We start from the raw sequence: 14,958 nt of genomic DNA, 5'->3' as shown, positions 1-14,958 counted from the left end.
TGTTAAAAATGTGACCTGAAGCCTGGAGAATTTTTAAGAATGCTGCTCAATGGCGAAAAAATCACTAACACGTTCTACGCGAAGTGACAAAACCATAAACCAGTATCACAGACATCATATTAGTGACTCAAGGGTCAAGACATGCGGCAATAGAAGCTTTGTGAGCTGTATGACTGAGAATAAAACTTCACCAGTTAGTTTTAAATATTTCACATTTAATGTAGCAAAATATGCAACTGGTCAACATTACATCATATGATATTATTTATTATATAATTTTAACAAAAAATAGCAGTTTCATAATTATTTTTGTCAAAGACATGTAAACTAGACTACTCTGAATTTAATCCAAATCACATTGGTTAGCAGGTCTGGCCTGATCACAGCTTGGATATATAAACCATAAAGGTGTTTCTATGATCACTCTGAAAAAAAATGTCAACCATATAACAATAGCATTATCTTGCACCCTGACAGTTTATTTTGTACGGAGCCACAGAAATGTACCCTGATATCATCCAATTCATGTTTTATTATAACGGTGACTTCAGAGGACCAGCAAAACTGAGCTATCACTTCCGCATGAAGTGAGATATGATATCCATGGGCAGGGGGAAGATGATGGTGGAGTTCTTCTCGGCTGCGATGGTGTTGAGAGTCTGCAGGTAGCGAAGCTGTAGCGCTGACGGAGACTCTGCGATCACGAGGGACGCCTCCTTCAGGGCACGCGATGCGTTCATCTCACCCTCTGCTGCAATCACCTGTACATAGGTCAAGAAAGAGAGATGAGGATGGCCCACAAACAACGCAATGTTTCTCTCACAATAACTATTCAATGCTTGTGTGTGCACATTGTGTTTTACAGTGAATTATTGCATGTTCTGTATGTGTCGTGTTACGTGTTTCTGACCTTGGCTCTGGCCTCTCGTGCAGCCTCTGCTTCAGCCGCCATGGCTCTCTGCAGCTGATGTGGCAGCTTCACATCTTTAATCTCCACACGCTCCACCTTGATGCCCCAGTTGTCTGTGGCTTCATCCAGGCTGCTCTGGAAAAGACAGAAAGAGGAAGAACTCATACCTGCAGCTTACATTGATTATTCCATATCATCTCACACATAAAGCTCTCCATTACAGATTAAAAACCAAGGAAACCAAGCCACCAAAATGTCAATTGATGCGGTGCCCTCCTTTGGGAGAAACTTTCAGAAAACAAAGAAAACACAAGAAAGTTTCTCTTTTGTTCAGTACAGATATGATATCTGGGGACAGAGATGCCCGCCTGAGAGATTCCACTTTGTAAATATGAAGTCTCAAAGGAGATCCCAGTGATGTAGAAAGGCCTTTATGTCAAAAAATGGATGGAGTAGTGAAAAGAAATTCTAGCTTCTGAAAAATCTATTTAAACCACATCATAACTTTATAACAGTATCGAATGTTGAATGCATTTTACCATAGTGAAAAATACACATAACATAACTTATTTTCCAGTTGCTCTTTGCTTGTGTATTCAAGTGTGAAATTTGCTCTACTTTCAAAGGTTTTTTAGCTTTAAAGCGTTAGATTCTGTACCTGCATGCTGTGAGCGATGCCCTCACGGTCAGACAAGAGCTCAGCCAGGTTCTTAGTCCCCAGGACATTCCTGAGGGTGGTTTGAGCCAGCAGACGGGTGGAGAAGTCCGCATTAGATACGTTGGCCACAGACGCGATGGGGTCACTGACCTGGAAGTACACCACTCCATCCACACAAACTGTAACTGAGTCCTTGGTCAGGATCTAGAGTAGAAACACATTTAGTTTGTGTGTGTGTCCACAGATTTGAACTGAAATCATTTTATAATGCTGCAAAAGAGCATTTTCCAGACAAAGACAGTTTTGTGTTGCTCTACCTCTTGTGGTGGGATGTCAAATGAAACAGTTCGCAGATCCACTTTCACAAAGGAATCAGTGCACGGCAGGATAAAGAAAATTCCTGATGATAAACAGGAAAGAACATGAGTTTTCTGTTTAAAAAACAAAAATGACATTCATTTTTCCACAAATCCAGGATTTTTTGTACCACTTGCTCAAAAAAATGAAATTGAAATTGTTAGTGATTCTACCTGGTCCTTTAGCCCTCCTGTCTGTGATGCGTCCCAGTCTGAAGATGACAGCGCGCTCGTACTCCTGAACAATCTGCAATACCAGCAGGAAGACCACAGCACAAGCTCAATTTACATTCAAATTTGCAATAAAGGAAATACCGGTTTATGCTCTTCAACCCAGTGTGCTGATTTATTGAGCTCACTCACCTTCAGACAAAACCAGATGGTGATGGGAAAGAGCAAAAGTGTGAAGAGGCCAGATAATATGACTATGACCCATCCAATGCATCCCAAAGACCCTGTCCGTTCAGCTAGAGAGAGGGAGAGAGAGAGAGACAACAGTGTGTGTTTGAGTGTTTGATATGAAGTATAGAGAGGAAAGTTAGAGCTGTGAAGAGGATTGCATCAAGAAGAAACAAGATCTGATTCACTGGGGTATAATGACGGGAAATGTGATCATCTGCCATAAAGTCCAGAAGCTTACTGATCAGAAACCAGTTTGAAAATACTTTGGATCCCTTTGGAAGTGGAGGTGATGTCTTTTGGCCGTCTGTAACAACAACACAGGAGACCTTTAGGAAAGCTTTCAACCCTCAACTGCTGAAAAGGTCAACACACTTTACATTTCACTGAGCACACCAGCTCATTTTTAAATGTGTCGTGTAATTAATATTGTCCTCGAAATCATATCATTTATAACCACTATGAATGGATTGTGCCTCAGTTTTCCAGCTATATACTATGTTTGACACACAGAGAAACTCACATACAGTGCAAACAGTAAAATGTACTCATGAAACATGATCTCTGGAGTGCCCCTGTGGTAACAAAGGAAGTCATTCATTCAAGTCATTTCCAGCTCTAATGGCTATATTTCAGTCTTTATCTGTGCATGTTTCGCAAAAAAAGAGCTATCACATTTCACACCAAATCCCTCATGGTCACAGCTCATTATTATAGACAACAGCTATCGATTGGACGTATTAACACATATCAAAGGCACATTTGACTTCATGGTTGAAACTTGAGCACCCTGCAGTATTACAATGTCGGAGGACGATATTTATATTTTAATTTGCCAATGTCCTTTTGTTACAATTCTCTTTGTCGTGGTATCATAAAAAACAACATTAGTCTCTCTTTCCAAGTCAAACCACAGGAAATGCCGTTGTTTCCTGTTGTTGAACTGAACTCATGGAGATTTCACCGCACAAAACTGTAAAGTAGAATTATTGCAGATCCTTGCAAATTCACTTCCACTGTTTCACATGATCTATGATAGTTACTGGGAAAGGTTGTGCTTATGTTGGTTATGAGTTTATGAGGATTGTTACAATCACAATTACACTGTGCAATCTTCATTTTATCTATAAATGATTTCCGTTAAATAGGTTTAGGTGTTTGTTTGGATGGAAGACAGAAATTCTAATTGGGACAATACACACATAATCTGTGCACCCAATTCATGATCGTCACCAACAAATACTGGACTGGAAGTGGATGCATGTAAATGATGTGTACACAGCTGTCACATGATCCTGTCCAACAGGTTGGTGGCAACAAAGACCTGGGAAATAATTATGCTGCAAAAATTCTCTGATATTCAAACATTTTCTTATCAGCAACCAAATTGAAGAACATTTACACACAAACCAAACCCAGCTGTGAAACATGACAGTTCCTCGTCCACCTGACTTCACAGAGCATGGATACAGAGACACAAACACAAATGAAGGGAGACACTCACAAACACTCACAGTCACATGCTTTTGGGACTCTGTCTCTCAGTGACATGTGATTTCTGTCTCCATGACGATGGAGTTCTACTTTGCCCTTGCCTCTGTGACTGTTTTTTACCTGCACAGGTGAGCTTATATATATATATATATATATATATATATATATATGCACGGCAGACATAATACACTCCTGCACACATAATGACAAATCACATTCAACGTGGAACTCGTGGTTCGTGGAAGAGTAAACAACACTGTTGACCAAAGCCTTAGAGCAAGTATGCTGATGGTAATATTTGACTTTTTTTTAACACTAGTTAACCAGTTATGTAACAATAATGCTCAAATGAAAAGACAGTGAAAGGAAATTATCTTACATATCAAATCTTCTTTGCTCACTCCTCTTCTCTTCTGGCTTTCCATTTGGTCCTCCATTTCCATGTGCTGGTTTAAACTGAAAGGGGAAATGTGTTGAGAGAGTCTGGCGAAGTGAATCTAATCAGGAGGGAGTCGCCCAGCCTTTTAAAGCTGCACGGCTGCAATATAACAGAGCTCAGACATGGTGTAGGTGTGGCTCCGACTCCGGGTTGATCATCAACAAAGTACAATTATCATACTAACACATAACCGGAAAATACTAGTAAAATATAGGGCAGGATATTAAATGCATCTATTATTTTTTCATGATGCATACACTAGAAACTGTCACAAAGAGATTGCAGAATATGGGCCTTCGTACAGTCTTAACAGTCCCAACCGAATTAGGTATTAAAAACAATTCACTGAAGGTATTTGTCTGAAGAAGAAATGCAGGATGTTATGTTGAACTTTCCCTCATTGCACCTCCTACTAGAGTGAGGAACTATTCAAAAGCCTGGCATCTGTGGAAAAAATTAGCACATTTGACTCTGTAAAACTGGATTCAGTGAGTGACTAAAACTGAATACTTCACAAGACCTATTTCAAGACCATAGAAAGAGGAGGAATTTAAGAAACAAAGACAAGAAAGAACAGAATTGGTTGAGCAGATAATAGTAATCAAAGTGGAAAATGGAAATTGTTCCATTGAGATCCCATGACTGGGTGTTGTAAGTCTCATGACTAATTGACATATGACTGATAGCATCACCTGTGTTGAGCAATATTAGAAACACAAACTCATGATAAGCACCGTGTAGACCTCTAAGCAGACTGTAAATCTGTTGTAATATTGAGGGTTATATAATATAATAATTTCTGTATCAATTAAGGTATATGATGACCGCAGCCTTCAATACAGATTCAATGATCTGGTAACATTTGAGGCTGTAATTTGTAATATTTAACAACTATCCTGTTAGTCTTTCTCTGACCATGAACCTTTACTTTTACCCTTTTCTTTGCTGATACAGTATGTCCATGTCCTTTTGCACCATTAATTCCGACATAAATAAGTGATGATTGTTGCACCTCTTTAAAAGTAAATAACAGCTGGCCTTCAACCATAGGATCGACATGTCTAGCTGTCTTTGTAACAAAGGTCTTTTCCATGCGGTGCTTCCATTATTTTGTCCACCTCCAGTTATTTTATTTAAGGGGCCTTCCTGACAGCCATGGCATCGCACAGAATAGAGATACAGCAACAAGCTACAGCAACCAGCAGTTTACTGACAAAATAATAAAAACAGGTGCAAATACAAAAAAGGGCAAAAAAGACAAAAATAACACAGTGTAACAAACAACTGTCTGAGTGTACAGTAAATGAAGTAAATTTACAGTTTTCACTAATGTTGCAAAGCATTACTGAAGAATACAGACATTTTATATCCAGTCCACATATCTATCAATAAATGCTTCAAGTTGTTCTCACAAACACCCGCATACAGTACATTTGGTCAAATACTGTAAAAACAGTACTAGCAGGGTGACATCTGTCAAAAGAACTTTGTAAACATACAAAATGTGAATCACAGTAAACTGCTGACAGCCACAAGTGTGTGTCCACTCAAAATAACACAAACAAGAGTGGAACTGCCATATGCAAGTTCCCACAGTTGACACAGCACAAGGATTCAAAATATTCATGGTGTGCCCACTTCAAAATATGACGGCGTCATACAACTCAACATACCATAAGTCACCTTAAGATTTCATGTCATAATACAATATTCAATTCAGGACAAGGAATCAGTATCATAAGCATGTCCTTTCCACTGAGAGTGGACATGAAATACTACATGAGGATACTGTCAAGTCATTACATGATATCATGTACATTTTTCCATTTTTTCTATATTTCATTATTCACTAATAAATGTTGATAAACTTGATTAAAAACAGCCAAGTTCAGCTAACATTAAAACCAGTCACAGTCTACTTGTAAAACCTAACAACTTTGACTACTGATATTTACAACTGTTCACTATGAATAATATAAGAGATATGCCATCTCTTCCACACACTATTTCAACTGGTCATGATAGTGTTGATCATAGTAGTATTATTGAACAATATTGAAACTGTCCTGTGCTCTTCAGGGTTCAAGGCCAAAAATCAAAACGTGTCAACAGCTGAGGGGTAGGGCAGGGGTCGGCATGTACGTGTACTCAGTGTTTCAAAGTGTATTGTGGGTTTCACTGCCAACCCAACTGGGGGTGTAGGCCAGGTTGGAGAGGGAAGGGGTTTCCTGGGCCTGGACCGTAGTTGGTGAAACTGTTGGGCTGAGGAGGAAAATTCTCCAAAGCAGATGTGGGATGAGCCTGGAAAAAAAGACAATGTTTTTGTAGCAGTGAGGCTTTATCAAATTGATATTCAAATAATAACTGCCAGAGTATAGTGTGTGCGTGTGTGTGTGTGTGTGTGTGTGTGTGTCTACCTGCAGCAGGGCAGAGTGCATGGCTGGGTTGTGGAGGCCACCAAGGGCAGCAGGGGAGGCAGAGGGGGAGAAGCCTGGTACCCCAGGGAAGGACAGCAAGCCAGGGAACCCGCTGCTTCCTGGAGGCTGGAGTCCACTGCTCAACCTGTAACACCAGAATAATGACTGTGAGACTACACGTTATATTATTTTAGTTATAATGAAAGTCTCTCAACACATCCTAGTACATGGAAAACAGGAACATATTTTCTGTGACTATAGAACTCTTAATAACTATTGTTTTTGATGTTCTTTAAAGCAACATTTTGGGGAAGTATGCTTGGCAGAGTGAGAGTAAGATGAGAAGATCGATAATGCTCTCATAGCTGTCCATTTAAAAATTAGGCTAGAGCCAGCATCCTGCTTAGCTTAGCATGAAGACAGGAAACAGGGGCTAACAGCTAGCCTGGCTCTGTCTAACAGCAACAAAATCTGCCAACCAGCACCTATAAAGGTCTCTAATTCTCATTTGTTTAATGTGTACTAAAACCGACATGTAAAAATGACAATTGGCTGTGTAATGTGCCAAAGTATATCTGACCAGTTGCCAGGCAACCAGCGGAGACTCACTGCTCTCTGCCACGTGAATAAGCACATTTCACAAAATGTCTAAACTAAAAACTATTCCTTTTAGTCTGTGTACATGCTGTGAGTATACAGAATAATGTATCAACATCTATGTTTATATTCTAAATGAATATACAAATGTATGTATGAGTGGATACTTTTTCTATATGTTATAACAGTAGAAGCAAAATACTAGTATAAAGATTAGAAGTATTGTTGGAAATGTAATTTGTCTTATGTGTACTTTACGACACTTGTTGCCATTCCCCATGCATAAACATAAAAGTATAACCTGCTTGTTCATTTAATAACTCCTAGGACGCCACCTGCCTCTTGAGTGCATGAAATGGCTTGTGATTGCAACACTTGTTCATTGACAAGATAACAAAGGCTAAATATATAACTGACAATAATCTCCTAGTACAGTGGGCAATGAACTCTTTGAGACAACGCTAACCTAAGTCTAGGCGTGACACTCCAGAGTAGGAGTACAAGTGGACTTTGCACTTTGTCGCTGCAGTGTTTCCACTTCCATAAAACCCTAAGTAGAAAAATCAATGGACATGATTTATAATGCCCTTTATCCAGCCATTTAACACGCAAGTGAAAATCAATGTCATAAGTCTGACTACTGTGGTTACTGGAAATGGGAGTAACAAAATAGGACTACTGCAACAGCAAGCACAATTTGCATACACAGACCTATATGGCATGGCTTCTGTATGCCGGCCAGTGAAAATATTCAAAGCTCACATACCCTGGCTGGAAGTTGGAGCTGAAAGCAGACGCAAAGCCTGGCAAAACTGGCGATGATGATGGAACTCCAGCTGCGGCTGCTGCTGCTGCGGCTGCTGCTGCCTGCAGTGGTGCCACCGATGCTACTGAAGATGGAGTGGCCCCTGGCAGTCCCATGAATGAAGACAACACAGGGCTCCCGGCACTATGTCCTCCTGAAACCCCCAATCCTGGGAAGGCAGCGGGGCTAGGGCCAGGCGGAAGGCCTGGGAATAAAGAGGGGGCAGAGGTGAGGCCCAGACCAAAAGGGGAGGCTGCACTGGGGGCAGCGTTGGGAGCCAGGCCTGGGTACATGGAGGTTGGTGGATGGTTAGACATGTTGGTTGCGGGAGGCATGGATGAAGGGATGGTGGAAGGAGAAAGGGAGGGAAAGTGGGACAGGCCAGGGTAATGAGAGGGTGCTGGGCTGGAGGACAGAGCTTGGAGGCCGGTGATAGCAACAGGACTAGAGAGAGAGACTTGAGGAGAACCTGAAGGATGTGACAGACCGAAGGAACGTGCCAGGGCAGCCTGCGCAGAACCTGGTACCACCAGAGAGCTAACAGACGGTGTGCCAGAGCGAGAGGTGCCCTTGAAAGCAGAGGGCACAGGGCTGTTACTGCCGCTGTTACTACCCGCTGTGTGTCTGTTCAGGACTCCAGCCGCGGCCATGGCAGCCTGAACCTGTGCAGAATGGGCTGGGGAGGGTTTGGGACTGGGGCCTGGGGTGGAACAGCTTGGAATAACTGGAGTGGATGATCCAGGAGTGAGAGATGGTGGTCCAGAGGGGGTGTAACTTCGGATCACTGACCCAGAGGGGTTACCTGCTTGTGGGTGAATGCCTGACTGGTGGTCTGTGGAAAAAACCTTCTGCTGAGATGAGCCCATGGTGTTCGTCTGACATAAGAGGTCTGGGCCGCTGCGGGAGGTAGCAGGGGTGCCTGGCCGAGAAACAACATGGAAGGGGGAAGAGGAGAACCCCCCGCTACCCGGGACAGGAGTTCCACAAGGGGTGCCTGAAGGAGTGTGGGCTTTAATAACAGATGAGGGTGTAGGTGTAGCATGGCCACTGGGGGTCTGTGGACCTGCTTTGATCACAGATGGGGATGGAGCAGGGGAGGGAGAGGGGGCATTAGGGTTGTAAGAGGGAACCATGCCAGGGAAAACTGGTGTGATAGGGGTTGTGGGAGTCGGCTGTGCAGGAGAAGCATGGGGTGGGACAGGGGTAGAAGGCGTGGAGCCATGAGGAATGAGGAGGGGCCCGCTGTTGACTCCAGGTGTGGTGTGCTGCGGGTTGCCTGGTTTGGCATAACCTGGAGGGAAAAAAAGAAGAGTTGGTGAAAAGGGTAATCTAAAATGATGACTGCTATTATCTGAAATGGTGTTAGAATCAACTAAGAACAAGAAAACAAATGAAATACATTTAAATAGTACCAGACTAACATTAAATTATTGATTTTTTTGTTTCTTTTCTGATCTGTAGTGTTACTGATCAAAATAAATTTCTTTCCAGGACACAGACAGAATAGGTTAAACCCCAACAAAGTATTGTTGAAGAAGCAATCCACTCACATCTAAAAAGAAAAAGGAGAGGAGACACTCAGCAAGGAGGAATAGCCAGAGAGCATCCCTGCGTGCAACTTATTACATGGAAATTCCAACAATTTTCAATATTGGAATATGTCTTCTTCTTACCTTTGGGGAAATGTTTAATAATTTAATTGGCTTGGTCACCTCAAATCAACTTTCATCTCACACTGTTCTTATCTCAACACTGCTTTGGACATTTGTCAATTTAATGAAACTTGAGACATCTTTGTTCTTATGACCACATATCTCCCCAAAGGCCCTAAAAGATGTATTTCAACTATGAAAACTGATGAGACAGTGCGTTCAAAAAAACAACAAGTTATCCAAAGCGATGCATGTTAAATGCAGCACACAGCATGATTCCAGAAAGAAAAAGATTAATGCCATTAGTTTGAAGCTATTCCCCGTCCAGGCAACCAAAGACCCGTCCTCACAATTCACCAAAACATACTTTTACAATGACTGACCAGAAAACAGAAGCCTTGAAAAAACATGCGCTTTTGACTACAATTTTAGATGTTTGTGTGTTACCATTCTGTGGTGTTGTATTGGACTGTATTATATTGAAAAGTATTTCAATAGGATTTTCCATTTTGTCTACTACATCTATTTGGAGAAGAAAAATTAGTGGCAATACTATGTGAAAATGTGAAAATTCAATCTAATACGACAACAACCCCCCTCAAAAATGATCACAAAATTGAATGGACATCTCTCCCATCAGTTCTGAATTAAAGGAACCCAATACACAGCTGTTGTATTGGATTGGATTGAAATGTACAGGGGAATGTATTTTTCTGGTCACTCAGTGTACTCCAGCAGAAGTAAGAAGCACATTCTTCACCTGATAAAGGCAATAAACTTGAGAAGCGCAGGTAAGCAGCATGCCAGGTAGTTAGGCAGCAAGCTTCAAGGAGTGTCTATTTGCTGTCACACATACGCGCGCACACTTAAATCGTACCTGCTACTTTGTGGGTGGAGTTGTAGGGGGGAGGGGCCACGTTGGCTGTTATAACCCCTCCCATAGAAACAAGGCCTGCGTTGTTGTACGCACCTGAGTAGCAGTTGCAAATATTAACAGTGTCCACCACACATTCATACATACACACATACAAACGTAAGAATCACCCCACTACGAACTATACCTCAACCAAACCCAGATGGCAGTAAAAACAAGCAAGCCTAACTGCACCTAAAACCACTCAAAGCAGCATTATCAATTCATCAACTGTCTGAGAGCTTGCTATCTTACATATCTGTTTTCTTATCATTGTCAAGTTGTATAGTGTTCGATTGTTTCTCTGCCCTGTACAGGGCAGGTACAGTGTGTGTACTGTAACTAGGTTGTTTCTTACTTGGTGCAATGGTAGCATGGGGTCGGCAGGGTGGTATAGGGTAGGGCACGGGCCGATGAGGGTTGTAGGTTGAAGGGAACTAGAAAAGGCAGAGACAAAAACACTTAACTGATCAGCTAATTCTGTCTGATCACAATCTGTAATGCAAGTTTTCAATGGTCATTAACACACTGATTACATTGAGGATAACACTGTGTGAAAACAGAGTCAAACCACTGCTCTAAATGGTCATTTAAAAGCCAATAAATTAGTCATTTTTATGCAGCAGATGATGCAACGTTTTTTTTTTTTTGATAATGTTCCCATATTCCAAGATGACTATGCTTACATACCAGCAAATAAAACATAAATAATGGAAGATTTTTCACCAGAACATTTACATTATATGCAAATAGCTGGAGTACAGTGTGCAAAGTCGCTTTCTGTGTTTTACATCTAAATGTGAAGGGTGGCTAGTAATGTCCTCTGACTCATATATTAGTTTCTATACGTTTCTATTATTCTGTTTATGCCCTCTACTGTACAGTCCATTTTATCACTCTCACCATGGTCTATCATTAGCTTATATAACATGGCTTAACATGTAGGTTGAAGTTTTTATCATGTGTAAATAATGTAATTAGTCATGTGAGGCCTCGTCACTCAGTCATAAGATTTCTCTGGGGGCATCTTGGCACTATTACATCATCCCAGTCAGTGATTCCCATTGTAGTGCTTACAGGTTTGAATGGTCCAATAATACGAGAAGCAATTCCCTTCCCTTCCATACTGTTAGAGGTGTCCTCTTTCTTCTCGCCTTCCTTCTTTACTGGAGGGATTCCCTGTGATTATACACAAAACACATTTTTTTCCATGGTCAGGCTTATTTTGAGCAGGCAAAGAAAAAAAATCCAGAAAAACCTCCAGGGGCTGAAACACGTGCCACTTTTTTGCTGTCTACTTAGATTAAAATCACAAGACAAAGAAATATGTGTGTGTGTGTTTTTGCCACACCAGTGAGAAATCACCACTAATCTTCCTAAATTGTATTTAGCTTTCATATGTAATTTACACAATGTTGTTTTATACATAACCTTTCCAATTTTGTAAATTAAGGGAAAAAAAGGTTACTTCATGTAGATTCTGAACTTTGTTCTGTTCACTAATATCCTGAGACATGGAGGTGGAACAGGTTAAACTATAGGGAAGTACATACCAAAGACATAATAAAATCTACATCTTTATTTCTACTGAGAGTTGGTGGTGGTTAGCTATGTAAAATCCTTTAGCTCAGGACTGCGAAGCCTTCAGGAATGCTCCTGCACATACTTACAGGGAATGTGCCACTGACCAGGCTGGGTCTGCCTTTAGGGTATGGATTTCCTGGTATCATACCACAGGAGGAGATCATGGCGACAGGAGCCTTGCAGCCAACCTTACACACCTAGTGAAACAGGAGGTGTATTATTTTAGAAATTGTGTGTGTAAGTTTGATTGTGTGTACAGCATGCATTAAAATATTAGAATTAATAGGGATGTCAAAGACAATACATTAACACATGCACACCGCTATTTTAATTGCATCAATCGCTGGTCCCTGTACATCGCACTAGGCAACACTTGTTCCCTTGGACTTTATGGTTACCAAAGGGACTCCCCAAGGTCTTCTGATACCAAGACATACACATAACATTAGTAAAAAAAAATGCTTTGTATGCTAATTCACCTAAAACACAAATTACACCATGACGCTGAATTTGTAATGGTGAACTTACTTGCTCCAGTATCCTGCGAGCCCGCTTCTTCTCAGACAAGTGTATGCGAAACAGATCCTCCACAGGACGATAATTTTGAGCATCTGAAATGTTCCTGTAAGGGAGCAGATATTTGCTATTTAACGAATAACCAACTAATCTAACAACTGCACGACTGACTGAATCAAACAGGCTGATATTACAATACAACATGACTTGACAATGTTTTAAAGTCCATTTAGGGTGCATAAATGCATTTTCAAAATGTACTCACAAAGCTATTAGTTCCAGCACAATCAGTCTGTCCTTTGAGAAGGTGAAGCAATTCAGGATATTTGCAACTTTGGTTGTAGGGATTGCAACCATTTTCTAAGGGCAACAGAAGGAGAAACATATTTAATGAGCACTTTCAAACATACTAATGACATAGAGAGATGTCAATTCAACACAAAACAATATTTACAGTTTCGCTAATATTGGTGTATTTACACATTTCTATTATATCTATTTTTAGCAAAATATAAATGAATAAACACATTTACCAATGCAAACCACTAACTTTGGTGCCCCAATCATTTAAAACCCACACACTCACATGCTGCAGAGCTTTAACTGCCTTGATCTGTGGCTCTGCCCATGAGAAGTACTTCAGTATCTCCATCACCTGCAGATGTTAAAGACAGTGTTACAACTTACAATAACACTAGAGCTGCACTGCTCAGGTATGGAAGAAGTGTGAAAACATGACAATTTTGACTAGCACCTTTATTGATAAAAGACACTGGACACTGCATTTCACCTAATTAAGTTTTGTGATTATATTAATTTGCACACCTACTAATACCACAGTGTAAAAATACTCCATTACAAGTAAAAGTCCTGTATTGAAAATGTTACTTAAGTAAATGTAGTAAATGTAGTTAAAGTATTAAAAGTAATACTCAATCCAGATAAATAGCCCCTGTGACGGATATAAGATTATTATTACTTATTAATGTAAACACAGTATTTTACATTTGTTTTGAAGTTGAGGTTGAGGTGAAGCTAATTTTAACTATTTTGTATAGGACTGCAAATAATGACTATTTTAATCATGGATTCATCTGCTGATTATTTTTTCAATGAATTGATTGATTCTTTGGTTTGCAAAAAATGCTGTCACAATTACCCAGAGCCCAAAGTAACACCTTCACAAAACCAATAGTTCAAACCTCAAATTATTCAAAATAAATTGAAATAATCAAAAGGAAATGCAGCCAGTCCTCACATTTGAGAAGCTGGAACCAAGAAATGTTTGGCATTTTTACATGAAAAATTACTTGATTATCAAAATATCTGCCAATTGTTTAATCAACTAATTATTTCAGCTGTACCTGTACATCTCCATAAGACTTGTGTACAAAAAATCAAAAATTAAAGTAAAGTTACAGAATTAGTTAGTTACTAGTTATAAAAGCTGTGAAAGAATTGTAGTGGAATAAAAAGTGTCACATTTCCCTCTGAATTGTAGTGGAGTAGTAGTATAAAGTGGCATGAGAAGAAAAATAAAGTAAAGTACTTAAAATTGTACTTAAGTAAGAGTAAATGTACTTAGTTACATTCCACCACTGCACCTATGTCAAAACATCATAACTAACACACAAGTTCCATTTATTTACAAATTCAATTTTAAAATCTACCCATATGCAACACTGGTTATAAGGTGAGCCAAGTAGTAGTAATATTATCAGGTCCTAATATGAGGCATATGGAGGCATTTTCTATTTTCTATTATGACAAACACACACTGTGAAGGACTGTGAAGAATTTGTGGGGCACAGTATGTGTTGAGCTGGAGATTGAAACTGAGATGTAAACATTACAAGACAGTGCTGCTGTTTGGACAGTTACCTGCTCACTGGAGAAATATCCATGCACCTGCTCTATGGCTTTGATCCGCTGATCGGTCAGGACGCACTGAAACACAGAATGAAAAATTACCAAACCTTAAATTGAGACGATTTCAAATCTTAAATCAGACAGGCGATTTAGGATTAGACACTCCTTACCTTTCTTATCTCATCCAAGACAATATCAAATGATTTCTTATCCATGTTTGAAGATTCAAACAAACGTTCGCCTCTTTGTCAATAAACACAGTTATTACACCACGCAACTAGTAAATACAGTTTTTACAATACAGATAAGGTTATTTAAGATAAAATGCATTCGGATGACTTTAAGTCTA

The 14,958-nt window shown here is 40.1% G+C and overlaps 2 protein-coding genes across 2 annotated transcripts; both read right to left on the bottom strand.

The window, feature by feature from the left end:
• Nucleotides 1-249: 249 nt before the first annotated feature.
• stoml3b (stomatin (EPB72)-like 3b) lies at nt 250-4,268 on the bottom strand. The gene is made up of 7 exons (XM_070917330.1): nt 4,197-4,268; nt 2,288-2,391; nt 2,099-2,171; nt 1,886-1,968; nt 1,569-1,772; nt 911-1,045; nt 250-761 (listed from the first exon to the last, which is right to left on the bottom strand). The coding sequence occupies exons 1-7, from the start codon at nt 4,258-4,260 to the stop codon at nt 573-575; spliced, it is 852 nt and encodes a 283-aa protein (XP_070773431.1). The 5' UTR covers nt 4,261-4,268; the 3' UTR covers nt 250-572.
• A 1,111-nt stretch (nt 4,269-5,379) lies between these two features.
• On the bottom strand, nt 5,380-14,824 carry proser1 (proline and serine rich 1). The gene is made up of 12 exons (XM_070917734.1): nt 14,780-14,824; nt 14,622-14,687; nt 13,327-13,395; nt 13,006-13,100; nt 12,753-12,846; nt 12,311-12,421; nt 11,718-11,819; nt 10,999-11,077; nt 10,605-10,697; nt 8,037-9,366; nt 6,674-6,818; nt 5,380-6,557 (listed from the first exon to the last, which is right to left on the bottom strand). The coding sequence occupies exons 1-12, from the start codon at nt 14,822-14,824 to the stop codon at nt 6,432-6,434; spliced, it is 2,355 nt and encodes a 784-aa protein (XP_070773835.1). The 3' UTR covers nt 5,380-6,431.
• Nucleotides 14,825-14,958: the final 134 nt, after the last annotated feature.

Source organism: Enoplosus armatus, chromosome 13 (assembly GCF_043641665.1).
Source record: "Enoplosus armatus isolate fEnoArm2 chromosome 13, fEnoArm2.hap1, whole genome shotgun sequence".
Classification (NCBI taxonomy): domain Eukaryota; kingdom Metazoa; phylum Chordata; class Actinopteri; order Centrarchiformes; family Enoplosidae; genus Enoplosus; species Enoplosus armatus.
The sequence above is the reverse complement of the archived record's forward strand: the minus strand, read 5'-3'. Positions and strand labels throughout refer to the sequence as shown.